Source organism: Leuresthes tenuis, unplaced genomic scaffold (genome assembly GCF_036924035.1).
Source record: "Leuresthes tenuis unplaced genomic scaffold, fLeuTen1.0.hap1 SCAF_5, whole genome shotgun sequence".
Lineage (NCBI taxonomy): Eukaryota > Metazoa > Chordata > Actinopteri > Atheriniformes > Atherinopsidae > Leuresthes > Leuresthes tenuis.
In genome coordinates this window covers 19,043,438-19,068,394 of record NW_027325359.1, presented here as the reverse complement: position 1 = coordinate 19,068,394, position 24,957 = coordinate 19,043,438, and the positions used below count along the sequence as shown (strand labels likewise).

The window sequence follows — 24,957 nt, the reverse complement described above, 5'->3', positions numbered from 1 at the left end:
CCCCTTTTTCATGCTCCAGTTCAGTAAATACTACTCTTCTGACACAATCAGCCATTCGGTAAGTTTAAGTATAGTCAGCGGTAGACGATAGAATGAACAAGAGAGACTTAACTGGAGGATGGGCAAAGCTTGCATTCACCCCTCCACTTTCCCACGTAGTGTGTCTCCCTCTCCATAGCTGTCGGACGTCTATAATCTCTCTGATGCTGCTCCTTCCCGGTGCGGTGCAGCCACTGAGATTCTTCTCGTCTGCTTGGGTTCAGTCGATCCAGCCATAGGCTGGTCAGGTCACTGTCGTTCTCTCGGGCTCCTTCTCTCGCACCGTCCGCTCTGTACCCCCTTGGTGTCTCTCCTTCCCTTTTCTTTCCTCTTCCCACACACCTGGCTCACATCTTTTCCATTAGCTGGTTGGAGGTGGGTTGGGTTCCCTGCTCCAATTAGCGTCTGTTTGTGACACATGTACTCACACACACACACACACACACGAACACCCTGTGACACCAACATGGTGATGTTGTCATCATACAACAGTTATATTGTAGTCCCAACTATGATGTTTTTTAAACTTTGACCAAGTGGTTTTGACTTCAGCAAATCAAAAGACATCAGCAAGTGATATTATTGCTCAAACCCAACCAAGAAGTGATAAAATTCCACCCATCCATCCATTTTCACCTGCTTAATCGAGGTCAGGTCGTGGAGGCAACAGGTCCGGGAGAGATCCCTCTCCCCAGGAACACTCTCCAGCTCTTCCTGGGGGATCCCGAGGCGTTCTCAGGCCAGAAGGGGCATATAATCCCTCCGGTGAGTCCTGGGTATGCCCCAGGGCCTTCTCAGATGAATTCAGATTCAGAATTTTATTGTCATTGTACACAGCACAAAAAAAAAGCTTAGCCTTTAAGATGCAGATCACTTAACAAACAACAGCTGAGTATGCGTTCGGAAATATAAAGTAAAGTGTAAACACATGGTGATATACCAGTGTTTCTCAATTCCTGTCCTCATGACCCACTGCCCTGCATGTTTTCGATGTTTCCCTCCTCCACCCCACCTGATTCAAATGAATGTCTCCTTATCAGGCCACTGCAGAGCTTGATGACAAGCTGATCTTTTGAATCAGGTGTGGTGGAGGAGGGAAACATCGAAAACATGCAGAGCGGTGGGTCATGAGGACCGGAATTGAGAAACACTGATATACTAACAAGATAAATACATGAATATATCTATTGGCAGTGCATGTTTATGTTCAGCAGTGTAATGGCTCTGGGATAAAAGCTGTTTTTTAGTCTGTTTGTCCTGGTCTTGATGCACCTTTAGCATCTCCCAGATGGCAGTAGGTTGAACAGATGATGGCCTGGGTGCAAATTGTCCTGAGCTATGTTTCTAGCTCTGTTTGAGTAGCAGGAGTTGTAGATGGAGTCCAGGGAGGGGAGAGGGTGGCCGATGATCCTCTGTGCAGTGTTGACCACTCTCTACAGCCTCTTCCTGTCTACTTCAGTGCAGCTCGCATACCACACTGAGATGCAGTATGTCAAGAGGCTTTTGATGCATTATCTGTAGAAGGTCTTCAGCAGCTTGCCCTCCAAGTTGTTCCTCCTGAGCACCCTCAGGCAGTGAATTCGCTGCTGGGCCTTCTTGATCACTGCCATGGTGTTTGCGGACCAGGAAAGATCAGCAGAGATGAGATCGCCCAGGCATTTAAAGGTGTGGACTCCCTCCACACAGGCACCATTGATGTGTAGAGTGAGGTCAGCCCTTTTCTTTCTGTGATGATGTGATGATGATTTTTTATTTTATTTTTGTGGTGTTAAGATCCAGGTTATTTAACTCTGCGTACTCAATGGAGGACATGCCACCCGGACTGAGAAGATCCTATAGCCAATATCCTTAGCTCGGATCAGCAGTTCTCCACCCAGGTCAAGCATAAACCTGGGAACGTCCCTGCTTTCCTTTCTGAGTTGTTGAATGATTTGCCAGAACATCCTTGAGGCCAACTGAAAGTCCTTCTCCATTGTTTCCCCGAATTCCTCCCACACCTGAATTTTAGCTCCAGCAACCACCAATGCTGCAGCCCTTTTAGCCGCTGGGTACCTGTCAACTGCTTTGGGTGACCCCCTGGACTACCAAGCCCAAAAAGGCCTCCTTTTTCAGGTTGGCGGTTGGCAGTTCTCCGGTTACCACGACAGGCACTGACAACCTTCAGTCCTGAACATGGACCATTCGGATTCCATGTTCTCAAACTCCCTTGGTATGTGAGATGAATTCTTCTAAAGGTGAGTGTTAAATACCTTGCTGACAGGGGCCTCCACCAGACGTTCCCAGTTCACCCTCACTACTTGTTTGGGCTTACCAGGTCTGTCTGGCAGTCGATCCTCGACCTTTGACTTAAGGTGGCCCGTCTCGAACATGGTGTTTGTGTTGGACAATCCATTTTGTAGTACAGAAGTCCAAAAACAAGACACCACTCAGATTCAGATCAGGGAGGCCGTCCCAATCATGCCTCTACAGGTCACTCCATCATTGCCAACATGGGCATTGAAGTACCCCAGAAGAACAATGGAATCCCCAGGTGACACCCTCTCCAGAACGCCACTCAGAGACTCCAAGAAGGCCAGGTAATCTTAACTGCTGTTTGGTGCAAATGCACAAACAGACAGATAAAACCTTCCCTCCTGCGACTTACAGCCACAATGAGGCGATCCTCTTGGTCACCAGGGAAAACTCTACTGTGGAGGAGCTCGGCTTGTGAGTATACCCACACCCACCCGATGCCTCTCTCCATGGACCACTCCAGAGTTTGAGAGAGTCCAGTCCTTCTTCAGGATTTTGGTTCCAGACCCAACGCCGTGTGTGGAGGTGAGCCTTGGTACTGCTTCACCTCACACTCCAGCTCAGGTTCTTTCCCCGCCAGTGAGGTGACATTCCACGTCCCTAGAGCCGGTTTGCAGCACCAGGAATTGGCACGCCCAGGTCCTTACCTTCGCATGCAGCCCAGCTCACATTTCACTTGACCTTGAATTTCCTCCCCACGAGTAGTGGGGCAGGGTACACCCTGGAAAGGTCGCCAGTCCTGTGGCGAAAATGCTCATGCGTTGTGGTTCTATAGGCCGTAACTTAGGGGATGGCCCTATGGGTCATGGTAAAATGTATGAGCAAACGAGCTATATGATTATAGAGCTTGTAGGACCTGTTTAACTACAATATCACTTCATGTTTAAGGAAGAACCTGCTCATGGTTCAATAAAACCAGTTGACTGTTGGTAGAAGGGAAAAATTTAATTGTGGTGGCTGGTTATAAAGTCAGTAGAAGTGTTCACCTGACCCAAGAGCTACAATGTCACCACTCGTGCTTTTATATTAAATTTAAAAAAATCATTGTTCTCATTGTCATAGTTCCCAAGTCTGGAAGACATGAAAACTGTCAGCTGCAGGTAGTGTTTGAACGAATCGGTAAATGTTTTCTCAGAATTATTAGCAGAAGGCGTCGGAGGCTTCCCTAAAATATATATGGATCCTGTTTGTTTTATAGCTTTAAGATTTATCTAAACTTGAAAACAACAATATGAATCTTATTCATTCTTAGGCAGCATTCTCTGAATGTTTTCATGTCTGTGTGAAGCCCACCAAACTGCTTGTGCTTGCAAATAAATTCACAAACTCACAGCTTGTCACACACTACAGTTAACAATATAAGGCAGTCTTGATGCCTTATATTGTGTTACATTCCAGTATCTTCCAGCAGTAAAGATACAGTTTTAAAATCAAGAAAAAGTAATAACTGCAGGTATCAAGTTACCAGAGCTGTGCGTGATCGAATGAGGTGAGGAAAGGTCATGGATGGATGCAATAAAGGCAGAGGAAACAAAAGACTCTGATGAATGTTCGACTGAATGTTTGTGTGGGCTTTTAAAGCAGGCTTTTCTTTTCAATAGCAAAATGACAAAAAAAAATTTATTAAATTGTACTTATTTGCAAATAAAACTTTCTGATAACAGAAAAGATGATGAACTAAACCTGTCCGTTTGCTATGTAGGAATCATGAAGTGCACACAGAGACTTCTCTTTTCCTTACTTATACATTGAATAACTACAAAAAAAGTAATGTTTATTGACTGCAAATAATCAAATATAGTCAACTTTTTTTTGCTCAATATGTGTCTGCATCTTTTCTTAGAGTCTTATTTGTGTGCATATTCTCCATCATTTAGACCACAGTCAATATGCATATGATATATAAAACATAAAATGTAGATACAGGATATTGAAAATATCCTAAATACACATATTAATGCAGTGAACTACAATTTGTTAATTAAAAATCCACATTAAGTGCCACTTCAGTGCTACACATTCAACCCCCTTTCCATGAGCACTTCAGCATCAAAGCCTTTGCGTTATGATGGGTGCAGATAAAGTTCTTGGTGTTGTACTTTTGAATGGCAGCAACCAGGAAGTACTCCAAGGAAACAAACTTGTTTCCAAACCAAAGCATCTGACACAAGTTACTGCCCTAATTTAATCAAATCCACAGGTCCTATAGACAGGGTTTCCCTGAAAGTGTTTTCCACCGCTGACTGTGAACTCGGCGCAAAACAAAAGGATGATGTCACTGAGGAAATAGAGGAGAAAGAAGGAGACATGCTCCCAATTACAGGACGGTCTGATAGATTAAAGGACAAGGAGTTTTTGTTTTACAAGAAACATGTAAAGCTGGTCCGTCGTGAAGAGGGCTACTATTGATGAGATTAACACTGTCAAATGAGCTGACATGGATTTTTCTACACGACAAGGGAAAGGCCTGAGTTTGGAACTTATAGGATCAAGGTGATTACTTTTTCTTGTTGTCAAGAAATCCGATATACACAACAATTCAAGCAACATACAAACAGCATCTCCAGAGAAGTTTTTTAACAAAATGATTTTCAGTGTCTTCACTGACCAAATACGTTGTATTTTGAATTCTCCTCTTTGTAATGCACGGGACACAGATCTGTACTGCAAGGTAGTCAAGCACACACAATGTGTGTATGAAGCCGTACTGTGGAGAGTTATTTAGAATGAATTCTGCATTGTCCTGCTGAAACAACAGAACACGTGTCTATTGTCCATTGTCTACAATATATTCTTTGTGTGATACAGCTTGAGGTTACATTTCTGGATGCTGGGATAGACTGTATTGCGTAACAATGGTTTTCTAAGGTACTCTTGAGCCCTGGTGGCCCGACAATACATATACCGTTCACTTCTGTTTGAGTAACTTTTTATAAAATCTGGTGAACAGCTGTTTTTATAAGGTCACCAGAAGTGAAGATTCACATGTTCAGTAGAAACCTTTGGACTTAGAGCTCACTGCAACAGAAAAGGGGAAGAAAGCGAGAAAGTTCTGAGACAAACTGACACATGGACGGTTCAGATCTTTTCTTGAGCTTTGATCACACTAATGCAACAAATGCATTTGCACAATTACAGCTTATTAATGTGCAGCATAATGACTCAGAGTCTTTGATTGATTTACTCGTCAAGAGACAAATGCCAAATCGACAATACTGGTAATAGATGATAAATGTGTGTCATTTAATCAACAAAAAATGCTCGCTTCATCTCCTTAATTTTTTTTTAAAAAGCTTGTGTATTTTCTTTGTAAAGTTTAATAAGCACAACCTGTGACAGTTATTCCGATGCTTCGTGACTTAAACACATACATACATAAATATAGTTATATACATAAATATGTGTATATAAATATATACAATGTTCATTAGTCATTGTAAAAAAAGTTATTGCTGTAGGCAGAAATGATCCTCTGTCACATTCTGTGTTGAAGCAGAGCTGATGAAGCCTCTGACTGAACACACTTTTTTTGTTTTATCACTGTTACATAGAAGATGTGCAGTATTGTCCATTATGTTCATCATCTGGTGCAGCATTCTTCTTTGCACAATCGGCTCCAGGGCCCCAGGGGAGTATCCAGCATAGAAACAACCTTCTTTATCAGTTTGTTCAGTTTCTTCGGGTCTTAGGCTCTGATGCTGCTGCCTAGATATAAGCAGCCAATAGGGCTGCAGTATTGTGCAGTTTTATATTTACCATTTTTCATTTAATTCCTATTTAATTACCTGAATCTATATCTCACAAAATATTTGAATGTACAATAAGTACAGAGGCATAGTATCTAGGTAAGCATAATTTTTGATAAATACATCACTTTGACAAATTGTTGGAATTGTGAGATTTATTGAGTAATTTTCTAATTATAAACAAATACAACATAACTCTGCACTTGTATGCCTCTCAGTATTTTCCCAACTACTCCGTTTCGTCTGTGGCTAACCCTCTGAATGACGACAACAATCTCTAAAAACAGGTTAGAAATATCCAGTTTCCTTCTTTTGAAAGAATTAAATAAATCCCTTAACTTCTGAGCTCTTCAGTTTTTAGCCATGATTTCCCAGACTAAAGCAGTGAACTTGCTGGTAATAATAAGCTTCAGATTAACATGGTGTGAGATGGATTCAAGGAAAGAAAAAGAAAACTACAATGCCCTGCAGTAAAAGCAGTATATTTCGGCAGGTTAGATGACAATAAGAAACAGACGTTCTCCTGCGTTTCCATCTTTGAGAAAAGTGCAGTCATACCAGAGTCAAGTGACAATCATTTATTATGCTTCCACCATATAAATTTATAACACAATTTCAAAACTTGCCTCCTTTGCCTGCATTGTTAACTCGTTATGCAGAACAAAGGCAGAAAATAGAAATTCAGAGCTTTGCTACAAAGCACACAAACATGTTAGTATGTCAAGTCTTTTTTTTCCCTCTGTGCGGCTCATCTTCAGTCCTTAGCCAGAACGAGGGAGGACGATGACAGAAACCTTAATCACAGTGCTCAGAAATAACTGAAGTGGTTTGGGAACCCTTCCTTCAGGATCCACCTATACCCACACTGCGCACAAACCCCACCAGAGCCTTTAGCTTTTCCTGCTGCTCTGACACCCCTCTTTATGTCACAGTCAAGAGGAAATGTTGACTTCCTGACCTTCATTGCAAAAGCGCATCGCAGCTCTCACCTCCACAGATCACGAGGGCGTCATCAAATGTCTGCTGTGACTAGAGCGGATGACATCTAGTCAGATAAAGAAAAATGTTTGGGACATTCACCTGAAACTGTAAATGATATGAATGTAACGCTTTGGTTCAGCTACAGAAGTCTCTTGGCAGCTTGTGACACTTTTTAATGACAGAAGTGATCTTCAACTTTGAGGTTTTTGACTCGTTGCTATTAGAACATGCAGAGAAGCATAAATCATGGCATTATTTCCATGTTTACACAACTATTTTCTTGACTGTGCGGACAGAAGTTGAGTTTGATGCAGATCTACATAGCAGGACAGTGACATCTAGTCTGAAGACAAACAGCTTTGTGTTTTTAAAAAAAATATATGAAAGGTTCTTTAGGCACTTCCCACATTTTGTAAAAACTGGAAATTCTAGAAATATTTTCCATACATTATCCAGATTTTCCAAAAACCTGATCACATGGCCCAGGAGATGTTGGCTGTGTGCTCCTTGGCCTTCATGCGCAGCACAGCAATGCTGGACGAGCGCCTCTCAAACTCAGGCTTGGTCTCAAAGGCCGGGTGACTGTTGGCTGCCGGCGTGAGGAGAGAGTCTGCGCTGAAGAAGTTGTTGAGGGAGACGTGACCAAACTGGTTCTGCTGATTGGGGAAGCCCACGTAGCCGTGGTCGGCTGCAGCGGCGGCCGAACGAGGGGAATGTGAGTAGGAAGTGACGCACGGAGGGGAGCCTCGGGGCAGCATGCAGGAGGACACCACAGAGCCGCCAGGTGCCGGGCTCGGCCACAGGTTGTTGGGGATCTGCTGGTAAACAGGGTGTTAGAAACTGGAGGGAATGGTTGAAAAAATAAAATTTCAGAAGTAGAATATATAAAGTTAATAGGGGGATAAATTCAGATTATTGCATACACTACATATATAGAGTATTGCAGCCTAACTGTGTGTATAATTTTCAGACCTAAAAGTGCTACTATCGTGATCACATTCTCACTCAGCATAGATCAAAGATCTGATAAAAGATAAACAGAAAAAAAACATTTTTAGAATAGGTGTTTCTCAGATAGGGCCTTAATATTCTGCTATAACTCAACTTAACCATAAATAAAATAACCTGAATCGCCAACAGAGAAAAGAGTATCAAAAATATAAGCTGCAAGCTATTTCTCTGAAGTGGGAGTCTTGGTAAAATATAGGAGCTGTTGGAGTAACATAAAGTAAACATTTTGAATAAGTTGGGGGGGAAAAAGTAAATTGGTTATGCACGCAGTGAAAATTTGAAGTCTGTTTTCAGATTTCTGTCCGTAAGCGGCGTCGTGTAAACAGTTTTCACTGAAGCAGCTTTCTACCAAAAAGTTCCCGAATAAACATGAGACGAACTTCAGAGTAACAGGGCCACGGCTTCTAAAAAAATGATGCAGCTCTTGGTTTATTTAGTGTGTGCGTGTGTTTTAAATCACTTGAAATGAAAAACATTTTAATTCAGTTGTACTGGAGAGGACCCTGGAATCTAAGAAACAAAACCTAGATATGTTGACTGACTAAAAATGAAAATCCAGATGATTTTGCAGGGGCTTATTATTTTTTATTGGAGGGTTTCAGAAGTTTTCTGAACTAATTATGAGGAGGTTGGCATTTTGTTATGTATCAGAGCAAAGAGGACCAAAAGGAAGCATTTCTGTCTATCTGGTCAACTACAGTAAACACCAAGTAACTGTTTTAAAGCTGGAGCTTCCATCCACTGAAGCATGTCAGCCTTTAACTTAAACGCACAGACTCTACCGATGGCCTGATCGCATTCAAATGACTGCATTCACTCTACAGCTCACCCAGTCTTGATTGCTAAGATTTCAGTCAAAATTAGTGGAGAGGCCTGCAGAAGTGGCATGCAAATTAATTTAGTCCTTTAGCTATTTTTGGTCAAAATGACATTGCATAAATGTACCACCACAGCTTCCAGTGAATAGAATTAGGGTAGCTAAAAACCTGCATGAGATTAAAAAGCAGGCTTTCTATTCAGCACATTTTGCAAAATTGGAGCTTTTGGAAGATAACAAAAATCACAAACCGGTTAAAGGGTTAAAGTCTCCTTTTGACTGACCGATACTCTTCCTTTGTACCATAACAATCTTCTTTTTGAAAACATGTGCCACTGATAAGCAGGACTTTAACTCCTGCCCTAAAGAGCAGCAACAATGGCCAAAACCACACAGTCAGCAAAAGAAAAGCCTAAATCTTTGAAAGCCACAAGAATCCAGTTCATGTCCAGTGTGTTTAGAAAGACAACAGCCAATGCAGTTCCAAGCAGGTCCATCCCTTTTCACGACAGTAATGGGGATCAGCTGCATGGACGGGCATGGCTGGTATCCGAGGGGCTCTATCAGAAACATGTGCGAGGAAAATGCAATACAGTCCCAGCGAATTTCTGACCGGGTCTTTGGCCGGGACACAACCGGACTGTGACTCTCACTCTGGCTACTCTTTTACAGCTTTAGATAAAATACTTCAGCTGCTTTCTTTCGTTTCATAATTTGAACAGAAACCAATATTAAGAGCTGCTGCTGGCAAATTTCCATCTCAGACAAAAAAAAAAAAAAAAAAAAAAGGGGGCCCGCAACACTTGGAGGCCCAATCTCAGTTTGTGATAGGAAACACCTACCAGAAAGGACAAACTGACATCCCGCATCTCCTCTCACCTCATCTTGTACCTGACCTTTGCTCAAGCAGCAAGATTTATGGTCGGCCAACATGAAATCTGATATAAGGTCATTAATTCCGACGTGACACCTCACAGGGGGTTTAATCAGTGCCCGGGCTCTTATCTGAGGATGGGTTTCATAATAAGTGATTCATGGTTGCAGTAATGGCAGGCTGTATTCAATGTGTTACAAACATAAATTGAGTCTTTTTTCTTTTTAAGAGTGGGGTTTGGGGAGATTTTTTTAAAACACGACGCGCGGCGGACAAACAGCTTTGACTTGTTCTGATACAGACAATAAAAAGCAATGCTGTCAGAGAAACGTGAACACGGCTTGCCTGTGTGTAGCTGTCGGTCCGCGGTAACACTGATAGATCGTAGGTGGCTGCGAAGTGAGTTTTGGCTTGTTGGATCTGCCCGTAGCGCTCTCTTTTTCTCCATTTTGCTCTTCTGTTCTGAAACCACACCTAGTTGGAAGAAGAAGGATGACCGACTTAAAAAAGAAAACTTATATATAAATAATATACATACTTTTTTTGGTAGTATTTCAACAAGGCTTATCTGCATTCAACCACAATTAATCTGAATAAAACGGAACACTAAAACATAATTGTGGACATTTGCGCACAGCACGTCATCTTCTCCATCTTACTTAATGATACAAATAAAAGTTAAAAGACTCAGATGATGAAGTGTACCTGCACTCTAGCCTCTGTTAATTCCGTCCTCATGGCCAGCTGTTCCCTCACATAAACATCTGGATAATGAGTTTTCTGAAACACTTTCTCCAGCTCTTCCAGCTGCGCGCTGGTGAAGGTCGTCCGGTGTCTCCTCTTCTTGCTGCTGGACACGTTGCTGTCGCTCTTGTCTCCCATGTCGTCCAAATCGGTCTTCTCCTGCCCGGTTGACACCGGAGACGCCCGCAGGGTGCAACAACTGTCCAAAGACCTCCCGAGCTCCGAGTGCAAAGTGTCCTCGTCCGTTTTTGGCACACCGTAACTGGCTGGAATGAAGAGGTGACCAATAAAAAAAACCCTCAGTTACACTCCTAAATAATATATATTATATTATTTAACAACACATCGATGTTTTCGATACACCAACTACAAAATATTCAGAAAAAAGGGAAAGCAACAAATAATTCATAAACAGATTTAAAAAAAAAAAAAAAAGGGAGGAAAGAAACTAATAGATGCAGATTTCTTTTCCGGGAGGCGGAGAATAATGTTTTCATGTCTTCTTAACTCTCTCCCACAGATGCAGAGCAACTCCTTAAAGAGCGCAAAAAAAAGTGACAAAGGGAAGTCGCAACTCACCGGTTTGATCCCCACAGGGTGAGGAGCGGTGCTCGCCGCTCTGCAGCCCGAAGGCCTGCGCACATTTGGGGGAGGACTTGTTGAAGTAGTGCCCGCTGTCCAGGCTCTCCATGACTTGGTCCATGTAGTAATCGCTGGCCTTCATCGCTTGGCTTTTCAGGGCGAACTTCTCCTCCATGTACTCCATCATCCTCACCACTTTCTCTGATCAGACACCGGCATGAAAATCAAAAAGTGTCCGCCGCGGCGCGTCGGGTGAGCGGACGGATGGCTCTCGAGGCAATCATTCGCCGATGGAGTTAATTTGCTCTGTCTTATACGCACGTCGTCTTTATAGCCCGAAAAGAGTATGAGCTCCTTAAAGAGTACCCCATCCAACTCCCCCCTCCAACCTCCTTCTCCGTGAATATGGAAACAGCACCCAACTCCTCCCACGCGCTGAATCCAAACCAAACAGCAGTTTGAGGGAATTGTAGAGCAACTCCGAGGAAGCAATCAAAAGTGACTTTAATTTATAGCATGTTTAGACAGCCAGAGTGAGGCAGCGATTTATCTGCGGCAACAAGTTGCACCTGAAGATGGGATTTATGTGGACACTGATCTCTGCTGTAAATTCAAAGGGTGGGGGGGTTAAAACGCAGCCACCGGGATAAAGTCATCAGGAAAATGTTCTGATTTACTGTGAAGATCCATCCGGGATATACACGCGCACATTCAGTCGAGACTGGTTATTCAGTGAGCTTAATCATAGGGAAACTAATTTATGGCCTTTTCTGTTTCAGAGAAAAATGATAAATGTGCTTAAACGGGATTGTTCAATCCTTTATAAAGGTGTTGCGTCACAAATTTAACACTGAAACGTTTCTGGAGAAAATCCTGCATTTCGATTTAAAAAATAACATCGGCAAATTTTGGTCCGTACGCACGTGTGGCTCGCCGAAAATTTGTCAGCCCCGTTGAATCAATTAGGATCTACTTTATCTAGTTTCTTATGTTTCTTTTTTCCCCAGGTAGCAATATTAAATCACACATTTGTAATTTTTTTTATCAACACCCACGGGCACATTTAAAGACATTATAAACCGGAATGAAATCAAACTGATTTTCATTCACATTTCTGTCATTTTTCGCCAGCACCCCGCGCGCTCTGAAACATTAGTTACGCGTCGAGTTGCTGGAGGGAAACCTCAGCAGACGCTGTTCTCTTTATTTTTACTCATTTAGGGGAAATCGTTTGCGCATCTCTGCCCCAAATTGCAGCTTCTTCTCTGAGCTTTGATCCCTTTTTTCAATAATGGCAAAGATTTTTATGTGTTATTTTTCCATGACAACAAGGCACGAGTGAACATGGTGATATGCTACGAAATTATCTGCTTCTTTTTTTTATTATTTTGTTTGTTTCTTATTTTCTGCAAAAATATTTCATAAATTACGTCAAATTTGCTTCAATATTTGACTTTCGAAAGTTCCACAAACGAAGCGTCCTGCGAGCTCGCGCAGGAAAGTTGGGTTTCATTCACACACACTGGACTCAGCAGGAGTTTTTCTCTCTTTTTTTTCTCTTCTAAACCGACAGGAAGAGTTCTTCTATATTTCACCTTATTGAAGGAATTAGGTTACCTCTAACCAAAGCCCATCTCCCACGCACCTCCACATCTCTACCCAGAGCCGCACCACCTGCAATGCACACCAGCCCTAGCTTTGGTTCGCCCCGGGGTCAGTGGCAGTTACCTGGGGCTGCATGGTGCCACAGGAGAAAAAATAAAAATAAATAGGGGTACTCTTAAGTAGCAGGGGGGGTGTCTTATTGGGGCTTCTAAGATGACCTGGCAGACTAGCTCATGCTGAGGAGAAAATGTGAAAAGTTCACTGTGGTTTTGATGGGCCTGTGTTTGGAGATTGCAGCCATAATAGCAAGAGTCTGTGAGGGTGGTGTGTTTGGTCTCATAGGTTGATCAGTCAGACTAATAAGTGCTAAAAGTGCTGCAGCCAATACGTCATGTGAGCCACTTGCGAAGACCTTCAGCTTCATTTAGAAATGAAAAAAATGATAAAATTAAATAAAAACGTGACATATAGTGCCAGTTCGCTCTAACATCACGTAGCACTCATCATGCTGAAAATATGACTGAACTAATTATCAGTCATGTCAGGCCTAAAGTGACTGAACACAGTCCAACAACCGAACCAGGCCTGAGAAGCCAAAACAAGCCACTTCAGAAGGCAGAAATATGACATCACGATGCCCAAAGCTACTCTTACAGTAGGTGTAATTCAATCTACCAAAAATGTTTTCAAAGTTTGGCGTGCCACAAAACATGAAAAAGACCCGGAGTTTGTTTCCCCAAAAAGCACAAAGCTGAGTGAAGTTGGTGAATGCTGTTTGAGCCGGAGCCTGCAGAACTTTTGGCCTAAAATAAAAAGCAGCACTTAAGTGCTTTTAATCTTCGTTGTTTTTTTTTTAATTCTGTTTGTTTGTTTCTTGTCGTTTCAGGAGTCAGGCATTCCTGAGCACTGACGAACTTCAGCTGTCAGTCACTCCACCAAGTCATCTGGGTTCATGTTAACAGGCTGCACGGGTCCCATGTGACTGAGAGCAGAGAGAACCAGCCCGCAAGGTTAAAGAAAGTTTTAGTAGCAATACAATAACATACTGTATAATCAGGAGCTGGAATTTTATAGTGGGGTCCAGAAATCAGTGCAGCGTACGTACACTATCAGATAAAATGTATCTAAAGTTAACTAACAATGTTTTGTTTGAATTTCTGTGCATAAACAGGAAGCCTCCGAGACCTTGGTCGTAGGTAGAGATACATAAACATGAAGAATTGTTCTGTGAGATCATGAATATAAGCAGAAACACGTTTTAGTCGTTTCTGAGTTCTGCCTGATTTCTGTTTAAAACACCTGCAACACGAATCCCTTCAGATGCGAGATGAAAAATAAATGTTCTCAAAGGTTCTTCCTGTGATCTCACTCCTCAGATATATCACAAAACACAACAAAAGTCTGGGTCATCAGAAAAACATAGGTATCAAGGAGATAAATGGCTTTAAAAGCATGCACTGAAGAACAAGGTTCACGACGCATACACATACGTGTCCACATGCTCGCGGCTGCACTTACCTCCATACAGGCCCGCTGTGTCCGTACATCTGGACGTGGAAAGCGAGCGGAGAGCAGCTCCCATCGCGTCACCTTGATCCCATTTTATAAATGTGTGAGAAATTGAGTTTTCTTTTAGGAAACAAATCAGCGCTGGCTTCCACCGGAGTCTGCCACAGAACAGTGTCTGCTTATGTGTGTGTCGTTCCTCTTTCATACCGAGTTGGTTCACATTTCCAGGAGAGCTTGCACATTCCTCTCAGTTTATGTCCATTTCCTCTTTCTTTACTTTGGCTAAAGAAACCATTTCTTGTGTCATCAGGTGGAAAAAAGTAAGGTCTAAATAATTCCTCTCTGACTGTTTGTAAGCATTCCCCTTCTGAGTAAAACCCTTTATTTCTGCAACATTAAATAACTCAAATTGATTCATCTTAAACCATTTCATTTTAGTGTAGTATAACAGTTACATGGATGTATCAAGAAAAAGTCCAGCACCCTATAGGCACCAGAGTGTTTAAGAGTCACAGCTAATTGTTCTAAAAATATGTCGGGGCAACACTGGTTTAGATTGATCAAAATTAGGTTTGTAATAAAGTGCATTAACATGCAGGGACAACATACAGCTGACATAGATTAGCATTTCTGGGTTTTTTACCTCTCAAACATACAGTAACGAATGGACAATGGTGGCTTCAGAAGGTGTTTAAAACTGTATAGCATACCAGAAAATTGCTTAACAAAAAATGTAAAGATATGCATTATTTCTCTTTATTTTCAGTGCATTTGAAGATAGAACTTGGAGCCAGATCGCTCCAAGTTTTATCTAAGCTCTAAACTCCTGCCTGTCAGATCCCAGTTGACACACTTTGCAGACTTTAGGTCAGGCTGGCAGAGAGATTCAGGCTGAGAGCTGCTTTTTTTTTTTATATATTTTATATTTTTATATTATTTTTTTTTATCTTATCTCATTTTTACCAGGCAATCAATTTTGGACGTTTAAAGTTACATCTAATTTAACCCTAATCCAAAAGTAAACAAATCTCATGAAGAGTGGGGGAAGACGGTTCTACAATATAATCTCAGAAGCAGCCTCGTGTAAAAGAAAATACGAGTGACAAGATGCGCATGTACACTACTTCTATATCACCTGCCTGCTACCATTAATCTGCTATATACAATAAAAATAACATTCATCCACTACATGTAAAGACGGCCATTTTGTTTCCCCCGTAGATCTCGAAGAATCACTCTCCCTCTTAAGAAGGGTGGAACTAAATAGGACCACCACATCTTCACATCTTTGCTACATGTCACTGTTCAGGACAAAACTCCCCGTCAGCTCACACGCAGCAAAAACCCACCCTCCAGATATGCAAAGGTGAAAGATGGAAGGAAAAATAAACAGACAGACATGCATTTCCTGCCAGGCAACCACTCTGAAGCTCTGGCCATTTGTTTTGACATTCATTAACTTATCGTCTGCAGGCAGCAGGCCAGGGAGGAACCCCCAAGCCTGAGCTTCACTGCCTCCGGTAGAGCGGAGTTTGTGGACGAACCCCGTTGCTCTCCAAATTCCAAATACAAACACAGAGACATGGTCATTATAGTTCCCAACTAAAAACAAAGAAACCGATGTTCGAATTCTAAAACACCAATGTTTGTGCTCAGCTCATAGAAGCATTGAGTTGAAGCCCACTTTTGCCTAGCAAGAGCGAAACATAACGGCAGAAGGAGAAAATTGCACTTAATTCTCAGAGTTTTATTAAAGTCCACCCTTGAGACATTTTTGGGGTTAAAAAACTGTCTCTCCCAACGGTTGCAGTTCATGTTTTGAAATCATCTCGGAAACAACATTTCAGCATCTTGAGAAACGTAAAACCACAGGTACAAAAAGGTCCTGGTTCTTATTTCCTGCCATTATTTGCATCTGAAGCGTGTCATTTCCCCAGGTTTTGTGACTTTCTTCCATGTGTTTTGATACTAGTTGGCTGTGATTGAGTTCAGGCAGTGACACTTGAGCAGAATGGGCATAATGGGAGCCCCTGAAGATATTTGGGCTGGATTGGGTCCGATTGGTCTTTGTTCAGGAGGTCACCTAAATTTTCAGTTGAGTTTGGCAAGAAGAATTCAGAGCTGCCAGTAAAACAGCATCATAAATAAACAGATTAGTTCCACTTTACTAATGATGGTTAACATTTAGCATACATGTTTTGCAATAGAACATTTTAATATGACATGGCAGCGAGGTGTTCTATCGCATACATATTTTTCTGTGTAATTCCTAAGGATGTATCAGGATTAGAAAGGTATACAGTCTGAAAAAAACTGGCATAGTTATATTCCGTCAGGGAAAGGAATACGTATTATATTCAGCAGCAGCCTTTGTTCTACTTATGCAGTCTGTCCCTCTTCTTGCCTCCTCCCCAGCCGCCGCTCAGCTGGACGGGGTGGTCTCGGAAAGAGATGCGCTCCTTTTTTGACGGAGCAGACGTGACTCGTTTAGGAGATGCAACTTCTTTTCCTGGAAACAACGTGAAACGAGAAGTGTGACACCAGTCCACCGTAAACTTCAAATGCTAGTATAAATGACATAATTGATGCTAAGTACTCATTTTGCTGATGGGAAACCCTTCTCACTGTCTGATCAACTTTGTCTAAAGTTGTTGAAAAAATGACTCCCAATGCCATAAAATAGGACTCTAGAAGGTGGACCGCCTGTGCCTTCCGAATCTAATTCTTGTTGGAGCTGTTCTCCTGCGACAACAACATGTAACTTTCAAAGAATTAATCAAAATACAAACAGAATTAAACGTAAAAATTTGCTCCAATAGTCCAACAACATCCCGATATTGGTTCAAAGCATTAGTTGTTGAATGCTGGGAGATATGTCATGATTAGTTACTGAATCTGAAACGGATTTTAAGCAAACTAATAGTGATTTCCCCCTTTAAGAGAAGAGTTTTACATTTTTTAATGGAATATAAAAGCTTTAAAGAATGACAGATACTGATATTTCATTGTTTGATATTAAAGAATGATCAATGGGCTTTGACATTAAAAAGCTGCAATATTTTAAAGGTTAAAAATATTGTGTGTCAACAGTCTTTGAGAGCTCTGTATCAAATCTCACAGTAAAGACTGAGGTGTACGCAGGTAAGTTTTGTGTTATTGTTCCACAGTCTCTCAGGAGCACTCTGAGCTGTATCAGAGGCCCTTCCATTTTACTTTAGGATCAGCACAAAGCTTTTCAAACACACAGAACAAAGGCAACGCTTTTACCGAGTATGATGCATTCCACGTGTAGAGCTCAAGCCCGCGGTCTCCACAGCTGCCCCACACAGGGAGCCGAACGGCGGGGGGGAGGACTATCGTAGGTACTGACCCAGTTCTGTATAGAATATCTGTCCTCTAGCAAGTCAAACCTCTTTAGAGTTTGATTTTTTTCATTTCGGTTGTGTTAACCGATAACAAAGAATTACCACCAGAGTCTTATGAGCTGATCTCCAGGAACACTTCTGGTGGTAATTCATTCGAGCTTATTGAAGAATTTCCAGTCGATGTGTTCTAAATAAAAAACAGCACAACAAATCTTATTGCACGTGTTACCATTTTCAGCACAAATTGTTCTGTTTTTAAAAAGTCCATAGACGAACGAAGGGCTGCACATTTGAACCAACCGCTGTGACCAACAAATTGATTTCCATCATTTTACTCCTATTAGGGTTGAACGGCGGGCAAAATTGGGGGAGCAGATATGCAACTGAAGTGGTTTCCTTCGTGCATGTAATGAAAATATTTTGTGGGCCTGGAAACGCATTTTATTGTAGTGTCCCAGCAAGTAGGGAGTATCACATTGCAGCAGGTTATAGAGTAAGTTACCGAGTATTTACGTAGACTTTACTGCTCTTGCAAACTAAGTGAACCTTCCAACTTCAAACTTTCACTTTGATGCGTGTATGCCACTTCAAAGGAAAAGGCCCTGCTATTTTTGGTCAAATAAAGCTTGTTTATTTGCTTTTACTGACCCATGTAGGCTTAATATGAGGATTTACATCCAAGATGCTGGACTGCCATTTTCTACATTCCCTGATTTCACCCAAGTAACCCAATGCCTCTGATATGAAAGTTTGGTGACATACCAGCAAGACCTTTACGTGCCCTTTCCAAGTTTATAAAATATCTAATTGGCTTTTTGAAAAACGCTCTTTCCCTACACATACATTCACATTTCAATTTGCCCTTCGCCAGTGTCGATAAGTGGTGTTTTCATCGGTTCAGACAAAGAAGTTTTCTCTCTCTCGGCAGCGATCCTGAAGGGAACAACAGCCTGCCTGCTTAGCACGAAGACACTCGCTGCTGCACCTCGTGGATATCATTTTGAAATCATCATCGGAATCCAATTTGGCTTCGTTAACAAGGACAGGGCTCTCCTTCACTTGGATTCCTGAGCTTGTTTAATGTGGTCATCTGCTGTCAGCCTGTCAGTAGCATCTTTGTCACTCAAACTCCTGAGCCCCCACTTCTCCTGACAGAAGGGCCAGTCATTCTTCAGTGAAAGGACTGATTTTTTTTCTCTCTCTCTCCCTCTCTGCCTGTTTCCTGTCAGGAGAGAAATTCACGGCACCCTGTCCCCAGCCCGACCCTGTGGCTCCCCTCCCCTCCCCTCCCCTCCCCTCCCCTCCCCTCCCCTACCCTCCCACAACGGCCGACCGGTGGACTCGATCTAGGCTGAATAAGCAGTGGTCTTTATCCGCTGCTCTGTGAGCTCAAGTCTGTGTGAGCAAAGACTCATGGGCAGCAAACCTTAAAACATCTTTACATGCATGTAATAAATGCACAGCTTAAAACACAACATTTGTGTGAATTTGCTCTTCTACCACTCTCTTTCCAGCAGTGACTTAACCACACCTTAATCAGTGACTGATTACGTACACAACGATAAAAATAAGGACGTGTACGCCAGTGAGCACTGTGTTATTTGTTTTTTGTATGTTATTTCAATTAAATAGTTTTAATAGTTAAATGTTACAGCAAAAACAAGGTAACATTTTTTGAAAGATCAGCAATAAAGGTCAGTCAAGAAATGCAGAATTTTTCAAATGTCTGTAAAAGCATTTCTGTGGATTACCGGAGTTTAAAAGAAAAGAAAATAAATACATTTATTTTGGGGTTGAGGTTCAGATATATTGTAAATATATTCACTTTTTTTCTCTCTCTATTGAAAGACCAGTCAATGGCTCCGGGTAACATGGTGTTCATGGGTGGAAAAATTCAGAGAACTCACTTGCATGACCTGAGGAGTTTCTTCCAGAATAAGTGTTTACTTTGCCAGGCTGGTCAGCCAAACTGCTGTTGGCCCACAGTCCGGTGGCGTGAGGACGATCTGCGCATGCCGCATCAGCCTGCACGCACCACACAGAAACACGTGAATGACATGTTCCAAGCGTTGGAAAACACAAAACAACCAGCGACTCTGCAGTCGGAGCATAACTGAACTGGAGGAAGAGGGCGGCTCCTCCTGCCAGTGATCATAACTCAAGCAGCTCTTTAACAACACAGGGACACTTGTGGTTTCTGACTTCAAAGACCTCACGAGCATCAGTATCATTCGCAGGCCCAGGCAAATTGCACTCAAGTGACACAAGGATTTCTGCAAGTGAAATGAAGAAATTGCAACACGAAGATTCAATTGAAAGTGTCACTGATGAGTTCAGCCCCAACTCCCGCCTTCTTTCTTTAAATAAAAGCTCCCGAGGCAGGCTCCTGAAGGGGGAACCTACAGCAAGTTTTGCGGCTCTAATCAGATGGTCCAAATCTTCAAATACAAATCTTTACAAACAGATTTGGATTTATTCTACAGCCCAGTCTCACTAGAAAACCTGTGATAGATACATTCGTCCTCATATTTAAAAGGTAGTGAAAAACATAAGCTTTTCTACAATCTACAAAGGAAAACACAAGCATGTAACAATTTTGGAGCCTTCAAAACGGTAGTAATTTTACAATTTTTGAGCAGGAGCAACAGTTTTGGTCATGCACAGTGTTTGCATCTTGTGTTTTTGTAAGGCAGCTGTAGCCATGCAATGATTTTTAGCCCAGAAAATATAGTAATCATACCATTTTCAGCCTTCATTTTAAAACTGAAGGTGTGAGACTGCGTTGCATTTTATGACACGCAATAAACTGCAGGGGGAAAACAGGAGGCAACTAAACTCACCACAAGCTGCACTCTGCCTCCATTCAGAATGGATGAATTTATCTCCGGTAAGAAATGCTCACTGAGGATGACACAGAAATGTTTATCATTTTCATTAGTCCACTGACTTTTCTACAATTCCATACAAATAACGAAGATAAAATTACAGAGATGCCGTGGGGTAGAGACGGGGTCCCACACACTCACTGCCTGTGCGCCAGAAATCCTTTGGTTATATTGCTGATGAAAGCCTCTCTCATTACACAGTTTATTTTACTTCTCATGCATGTTTGTGTGTCACCGTGCAGACACTGAGGGTTTCCAAAGTCAGAGATCCTGTTCCTTTAAAATTTGAATCTTGCATGTGCAAAATGTGATTTACAATATCACGTGATATAAAATGTGATATTGTAATATTGTCATATTTTATGTGATATAAAAGGTGTGTACAAGATATAATGATGAGGATGCCTCGTGGTCACCTCTCTTTGGAGGTTTTTAAGGCCCGCCCAACTAGGAGGAGGCCTCTGGGGCAGACCCAGAGCACGCTGTGGGGATTTTATATCTCTTTTGGCCTGGGAACATCTCAGTATCCCCCAGGAGAATCTGGAGAGTGTCACTGAGGAGAGGGATGGCCAGGGTTCCCTTTCTGGACCTGCTGCCTCTCTAACCCAAGATAACCGGAAGATTATGGATGGAATAAAATGGTTTTGTTTGTCTTTAAAAGTTTGTCTTGTTTTTCATTATTCAACTTTAAAAAGTAACAACGAGAGCTGATACCATCTTGACTGGCCCAATTATCATTTCCGAATGAACATGTTTAAATCTAGAACCTATCGCAGCTGTCAGTGGGTGAGAGTACACCCTGGACAGGTCGCCAGTCCATCGCAGGGCAAGACAAAGAACAATGCACACTCACATTCACTCATAGGGACAATTTAGAGTCACCAATTAACCCACGCAATGTGCCCACGCATACATGGGGAGAACATGCAAACTCCGGCCAGAAAGGCCCCAGCTGGGATTTGAACCCTCTACCTGTGAGGCGTCAGTGCTAACCACCACACCACGGTGCAGCCCAATTTGGAAGATTAAAAGGGAAAGTAGGGCTAGATTTTACTGTAGTGGTAAATTATACAAGACAGTGGGGTAAGTGTCCCTTCAGAGTAATTTTAGCAACCCAACTCAGCACCTTGTAACCGATATGAAGCGCCTCACCTCTCTGAGTGCCTGTCAGACTGAGCAGCCTGTGTGTGCAGCCGGTGTTGAGCTTGTTCCCGCCTTGTTTGCTCCGTCCTCTCTGCCAGCTGAAGGCCCAGCTCGGCCTCACCAACTGCATTCGACAGGAAACAGCAAAATAAAAACAAAGGCTATTATTTTATTCCTCTTGTCCGTTAAGCGGCGTTCTTGATGGCAGGGGTAACACAGGTGGATGGATGGATCATGCAGGCAAGTCGTGGTGTGATTTTGAATGACAGAATGCGTAATAAATACCGCAGCGACAGAGTGGCGTTAACAGACGCTCGTCAGTGAACAAGCTCTAAAAAGTAAACAGGTCACGGGTCTCATTTGTGGCAAAGTTTGACATGTTTCGTTGTAATTACTGTCAGCACACTTTTTATGCACAGGGACAGATCAGTGGTCAGAGCTCTCAGCGGTTCTGTCGGGGTGCATTCCTGTAATGTATTTAAAGTGGCCGAAAGATTCAAAGGAAGGACTCTTTGGGCTTTTCCAATGATTTTGCCGGGGCATGTGGTTCTTTGTGAAACAGAATCAAAGCAACGCTCTACAAGTTTGTTACAAAAAGAAATCTAAAAAGGCTTCTGATTTACGAGTTCTGCTGAAATACCATAATAAGGATGTAATTCAAAGTAAACATTTATGTTACACTGACAGTAAAGCTGCTGTGGATGGGTGTAAACTGTTAATGAATTTTGACAGGGCAGTGCTGGAACTAATGACGCATTTATTTAAGCGATTCACTTGCTTTTGCTGAGCTGTAAAAGGAAGAGAAAAGCCTTACAGTTTTCATGGGTTAATTGAGAAGTCCCACTAAAAATGTCAAGTGATGGATGCTTCCCCCCGGGGCAGCAAAGGCCAGGAAATAGCTACAAGTACTTCCCAAAGCTGAGAGACAAACTGAGAGCATTTGCAGCCCAAATGAATGAATGAATTTTTAAACAGAAGCTTACTCTTATACAGTTACTCTTATAACTAATCATAGCACTGAATTACTCAAACAACATTTGAATAAGCTTCTAAATGTTTCTTATATGAACCATTTAAACAATCTGATTTTATAAGGATAGATCATAAGTGGCTGTGAGGTGAATGCATATAATTCATGGGATAGCAAATATATCCTTAGAATGTTTACAGTAATAAATAAGTCCCATTAAAAGTGTACATTTATGTTGCACTCTGGTGTCATAGTTTTCCTCTCTCTCTACTCTGACTATAACCCCCTGACTATAAGCTGCCTCTTGACCTCCCCAAACCTACTGAATCCCCCTCCAGTATTCCTCCAGGACATCAGGAGGGGGCCTGTAGGAGTCACGCCTGTTAAGGGGGGCTCTTAAGCACATTAAGTGATCACGTCTTTACCGAGGAAGGGAGAACTCAATATGAGAGAGCTGGGGAGGAGACGGGTGGAAAGGTTTTGGCCTGCAGCTAACCAGAGATAAAGGAGATGCAATGTTGGCACTTTGGAGCCCCCCTTTAAGCTCACTGCAGTAACAAACTACACCGGGTCCTGCAAAGGATCAGAGGCAAATCAGATGACAACAAGAAATGAAACAGTGCATGAATAAGTTTACGTGTTTATTGCAGTCATCATAACAGACGATTCAGTCCTCAGAAAAGTTACTGCTGAAACCAGGGAACAAAGTAAAACAACAAACTCAGAGACCAAAGCATGCCAGTCAACAATCAATTAAAGGCTGAAAATAAAACCAAGGTTTTTCCAGAGTACTGGATCTGAGCCACTTTATGGCGCTGATAGAATGAGGGTACGCCAGTGATGTTGGTAACAATTCTGAATTGAACACTAAGACTGTGAGCTTGCACAGTGAGTAAGTTAAAGGTCTAGTGCATAGAATGTAGGGACAACTAAAGGTATAAAGTGCAAACACAACAACTTAGCACACCTTTCCCTACCAAGCATGCAGGAACCACCGCAGTGGCCACTCAAGAGGCAGTGTAAGGTAGAGTGGACCTGCTATGTTTTGGGATTTAAACTGTAAAGCAGTAAAATCCCAACGACTGTTATTTGCATGCAATGCTACACTAATAAAAACATAGTTATGGACGTCAAATGCCATTTCTGCCAATACGTCGACCTAAATGTTGGACACAGACTTTAAAGTACAAAGTCAAATTACAACAGACCCGTTTCAGTCTGGGTGTGATTGAAACAAATTAGTGCCCTCAAACTACATCTACAAGCAAAATGGGAGATGCAAAGATATTTACAAATGAAAGTTAGAGTACACACTCCTGGATTAGAAAACATCCCAGCATTCAAAATGTTGCATTTAGCTGTGCAAACAAAGAAGGATGGAATAATTGGACTAATTATTCTCTTTAAAAAGAGACTTTGAGAGGGAAGGTAATGCCTGTTTTCCTACGTCTGCACACCTGGCATTATGTGTATGAAAGACTGTTGGATCGTCTTCATTAGCAATCCTCAAAGTTGGTTTCATGTGCTCGAAACAGTTAAGGCTCGTCAAATTTAGTTGTCTTTAAAACATATTGGCTGCTTTTAGTTTGTTGAATAATTACAATGAAACACCACGATTGATTTAAGCAGCGAGTGTCTTAGTAATCATCTGTCAAGTATGTAAGATGCCTTTTGAGTATTGGTTCATGGCAAAGATCAGGCAGAACTACAGTATTTCAAAATGACATCAGATATCAAGAGTTTAGTGTACAGTAATTGAGATTGAAATGTCTCAATCTGAGAGACAAACAAGATCTAAAATTAGACTGAGTCAGTGTATTTAGTTGGATGTGTATCTGTTAGTGACTCAGACTGCTGCTCCACTATACTCTAGCTCAGCATGTCTCTAAAGTGTGCCAGTGCTTCTCCAACATATACCATGAGGAGAAAGTTCCACTGCCTGAGATGCTGAAAATGGAGGCTCATAAATTGAATGCATATGAGGGGTGGTAAATGCTCCAACGTAGAGTTATTTTGAATAATCGCTGATAAACACAGTGATTATGTTTCAGTTTGACTTTGTTGATGACTTGAAGTGTGAAATCGAGTTAAGTGTTCAGGAGGTGGGGGGTTCCAGGCTGAAACAAAAATACATATTCTCGTATCCCTGTGACTTGAAGACGGATGTTTGGTGGGGTTGGAGTTTAGATAGATGGCGAAGGTTGGAAGAGAGTGAGAGTGTATGCTTGAGGGCATTGAGTAGACGGAGTTGGTGGAAACTTAAGAGTAGAAATGAGGAGAAATACTTGAGGCCATGCAACATCTTCAACAGCTGCAGCAACTAGACACTGAAAGATGCAAATTACATCAAATCGAGAAATGTCTACATATGTATTTTTGCCTTTAAAATAATAT

At 42.0% G+C, this 24,957-nt stretch overlaps 2 protein-coding genes across 2 annotated transcripts in view; both read right to left on the bottom strand.

Moving 5' to 3' along the window:
* Positions 1-7,531: 7,531 nt before the first annotated feature.
* On the bottom strand, positions 7,532-11,273 carry alx1 (ALX homeobox 1). The gene is made up of 4 exons (XM_072385268.1): positions 11,084-11,273; positions 10,466-10,770; positions 10,106-10,234; positions 7,532-7,873 (listed from the first exon to the last, which is right to left on the bottom strand). Exons 1-4 carry the CDS (start codon positions 11,271-11,273, stop codon positions 7,532-7,534), a joined length of 966 nt encoding a protein of 321 aa, XP_072241369.1.
* A 5,154-nt stretch (positions 11,274-16,427) lies between these two features.
* lrriq1 (leucine-rich repeats and IQ motif containing 1) overlaps positions 16,428-24,957 on the bottom strand; it is a 38,484-nt gene continuing 29,954 nt past the window's right edge. The window contains exons 20-23 of the mRNA XM_072385267.1: positions 21,603-21,717; positions 20,406-20,466; positions 19,473-19,590; positions 16,428-16,709 (exon numbers count right to left, since the gene is read on the bottom strand). Of these exons, the coding sequence (XP_072241368.1) occupies positions 16,576-16,709; positions 19,473-19,590; positions 20,406-20,466; positions 21,603-21,717 (428 nt within the window). The 3' untranslated portion in view covers positions 16,428-16,575. The remainder of the gene's footprint in view (positions 16,710-19,472; positions 19,591-20,405; positions 20,467-21,602; positions 21,718-24,957) is intronic.